The 3,292-nt window shown below is 49.8% G+C and overlaps 1 protein-coding gene across 1 annotated transcript; it reads left to right on the top strand.

The window, feature by feature from the left end:
* The first annotated feature begins 288 nt into the window (after positions 1-288).
* LOC123111371 (peroxidase 4) lies at positions 289-2,651 on the top strand. Its single transcript, XM_044532158.1, has 3 exons — positions 289-797; positions 890-1,055; positions 2,072-2,651. Exons 1-3 carry the CDS (start codon positions 363-365, stop codon positions 2,461-2,463), a joined length of 993 nt encoding a protein of 330 aa, XP_044388093.1. The 5' UTR covers positions 289-362; the 3' UTR covers positions 2,464-2,651.
* The last annotated feature ends 641 nt before the right edge of the window (positions 2,652-3,292 follow it).

Below are 3,292 nucleotides of genomic sequence, written 5' to 3'. Positions count from 1 at the left end.
ACATGGTAGCTAAGCAGCTTTATCGTCGCCTGATAGAGAAAAGGCGACGACGCCCTTTTACTTAGCCGTGTCGCCCTTTTTTGCTTTCACAGGTTCAAGTCCAAGTGTTCTCACTCACCAAAACCTGAAGCAGTGTACGTACGTGCCCTAGACAACGGCACTTCAGTTTCAACTCAAAGTCCAGCAGAGAGTTGGTGGGAAAGATGGTGCAATCTAATCATGTTTTTTTGCCACCACAAATAATTCATCTATGCAAATGTGCTATAAATATCCATGCCCCAGCAAGCTAGCTCAAGGCAACACACGCACGCTCAATAGTCTGCACTGCACACGCACAAACACAGTCGGGTGCGATCGAGAGCATGGCTGCCGCTAGTGCAAGTGCGGGCCGCGCCGGCATGAACGCTAGTAGTGCTCTGTGCGTCGTCCTGCTAGTCGTCATGGCGGCCGGCGGGGCGTCGGCGCAGCTGTCGACGGGGTTCTACTCGAGCTCGTGCCCGGGCGCGCTGGGCACAGTCGCGTCGGTGGTGCAGTCGGCCGTGGCGAAGGAGCCGCGCATGGGCGCGTCCATCCTCCGCCTTTTCTTCCACGACTGCTTCGTCCAGGGCTGCGACGGGTCGCTGCTCCTGGACGACACGGCGAGCTTCCAGGGGGAGAAGACGGCGATGCCCAACAACGGGTCGGTGCGAGGGTTCGAGGTCATCGACGCCATCAAGGTGGCCGTCGAGAATATCTGCCCCGGCGTCGTCTCCTGCGCCGACGTCCTCGCCATCGCCGCCAGGGACAGCGTCGTCGCCGTACGTATAGGAGCCCACCTACTCCTACTTCCCATGCAGATTATATTACATGCAACGAACGACATGCATGCTGAAACTGTGAGTATGTGTAGCTGGGCGGGCCGAACTGGGCAGTGAAGGTCGGGCGGAGGGACTCCACGACGGCGAGCTTCAGCGGCGCCAACAACAACATCCCCCCGCCGACGTCGGGGCTCGCCAACCTCACGTCACTGTTCGCAGCGCAGGGACTCTCCCAAAAGGACATGGTCGCGCTCTCCGGTGCGTACCTCCACCCATCGCTCAAAGGATTAAATAATTATTCCCTTTGCATTAGCCAACTAATCTCAAATACTTTTGGATGATCACTGGTGCTTAAGAATGCAGACCTAATTTCTGGCAGCATGATAGAGAGAACGTAGGACTAATGTACAGTAATTAACAACCATGAAAGCGACGAGAATCGATTCCCATGTGGGAGAATATGAACCGTTTCACACTCTGCTTCTACTAGCTTTACTAGCTAGCTACACTGCACGATACAGCTGTATGTAGCCGGCATGATCGCCAACCGAACTGATAGCTAAGTTTTGACTTGAAAGCCTGGACATTGTTAATTTACTGGTGACGAGTTCAATCATCCGTGATTAGTGACTAGCAATTACTCGTACTACCAATTAGAAGTAGTTTCCATTACTTTTTAGGCCGACGAAAAAACCTGGCATTGGCCTGTGGTTGTCGGCATGGGTTTCTAGAAGAACCTCTTAGTTGTATTGCATTTTGCATGTCACAGATCTGAGGCCAGTATTCTAGCAGCCAGGCCACTTAACTTTTTCAGTGAAATGCCTGGCTCTGGCTTTACTTGAAAGATGCCTCCCATCACATATATATTCACGTGTCATTGGACTAATAATATTAAGGCAAGGATAAAGCTGGCCGTGTATCTCGGTTTGTGCTTTATTATCTATAAAGCGGGGTGAGAGTCCATTTAGATAGAAGAATAAAGCTGGCATACTACCAGATATCCAACTTGATTATGAATTAATCACAACCACACACGCATATGATTCCTTTTACTCTGTTCCATCACTGACTCAAATCCCTTTTTCTTTCTACCATTATTTTTAGAGAATATACGCACTTAGTTGCAAAGTAAGTGATAATAAAATAAAAGTGCCAAAACGTTCCTTTGGGGAAAAAGGGCCCAAATGTTCCCTTTTTATTCTAAAAAGGGGGAAGATGAAGTGTCCCTCATTACAAATTCTGTTTTCTCTGATTACATGCATGGACCTACGCAGGATCTCACACCATAGGCCAAGCTCGCTGCACGAACTTCCGAGCACACATCTACAACGAGACCGACATCGACAGCGGCTTCGCCGGGACCCGCCAATCGGGCTGCCCTCCCAACTCCGGCTCCGGCGACAACAACCTAGCACCGCTGGACCTCCAGACCCCGACCGCCTTTGAGAATAACTACTACAAGAACCTGGTTGCCAAGAAGGGGCTCCTGCACTCCGACCAGGAGGTCTTCAACGGCGGGGCCACCGACCCCCTGGTCCAGTACTATGTCAGCAGCCAGAGCGCTTTCTTCGCAGACTTCGTGGCAGGCATGATCAAGATGGGAGATATCTCGCCGCTCACAAGGAACAATGGAGAGATCAGGAAGAACTGTAGGAAGAGTAACTAAAATAACTATTACGATCAAGGTGATACAACGTATGTACTGAGAGATCCACGTTTTGTTGAAAGTTTGTGGTTCCACCTCGTTTTTTTATTTTTTTGTGCTTCCACAATTTGTGAAATTAATATGTACTCAGTGATATGTCCGTTCATTGAATAATTCGACAATATATGAACCGTTTGTGTGTTGCATCATTTCTATATTTCACATGTACTACTTACGAGAGAATAGATGCTTGGAAGACAAGGCATATAACCATACTCTCGTTTCCCTTCCCTAACCCTAGATGATTAGGACAAACTCTTCTGTCCCGACTTCACCGGCGAGCCCGTGATTTGCCTCCCCTCAGCCTGCTGCTCCGGCAGCCGGTGACGGGAGGGGAATCCCGGTGCCTCCAGTTCGGTTAGTAGTCTAGGTTATGTTTTTGTAGTCCTTGCAGATGCGGCGCTCGGCGGATGTCAGCGATTCTTCTTCGAGTGTATCATCTGGGCCCGGATCCTTCTCGAGTTCGTCTGTCTGGGCGTAGTCGATGGAGCTCTGGCGTAGATTTGGTGTTAGTTGCTTCAAATATATGTAAGGGTTTAACGGCGATCAATGCGGCTTCAGGGCGCTTGTCCTTAGGGGCACGTCCACGAAGACTTTCCGGTTGTCGTTGATAAGGTCAAGCCGGCTCCGATTAGAAAGCGGCCATAGCGGTGTGTCAGTGACTTATTCTGACGGCAGTAGTGGTCGTTCGGCGGTTTCAAAATCTCGATGTAATTTTTGTTATGTTTGAGTTGGTTTTTCGATAAAGGGCGTCTTTCTTAACTCAGAACGTAGCATCAAGAAGATACAA

The sequence above is a fragment of the Triticum aestivum genome, chromosome 5B (assembly GCF_018294505.1).
Source record: "Triticum aestivum cultivar Chinese Spring chromosome 5B, IWGSC CS RefSeq v2.1, whole genome shotgun sequence".
In the NCBI taxonomy this organism is placed as follows: Eukaryota; Viridiplantae; Streptophyta; class Magnoliopsida; order Poales; family Poaceae; genus Triticum; species Triticum aestivum.
The sequence above is the reverse complement of the archived record's forward strand: the minus strand, read 5'-3'. Positions and strand labels throughout refer to the sequence as shown.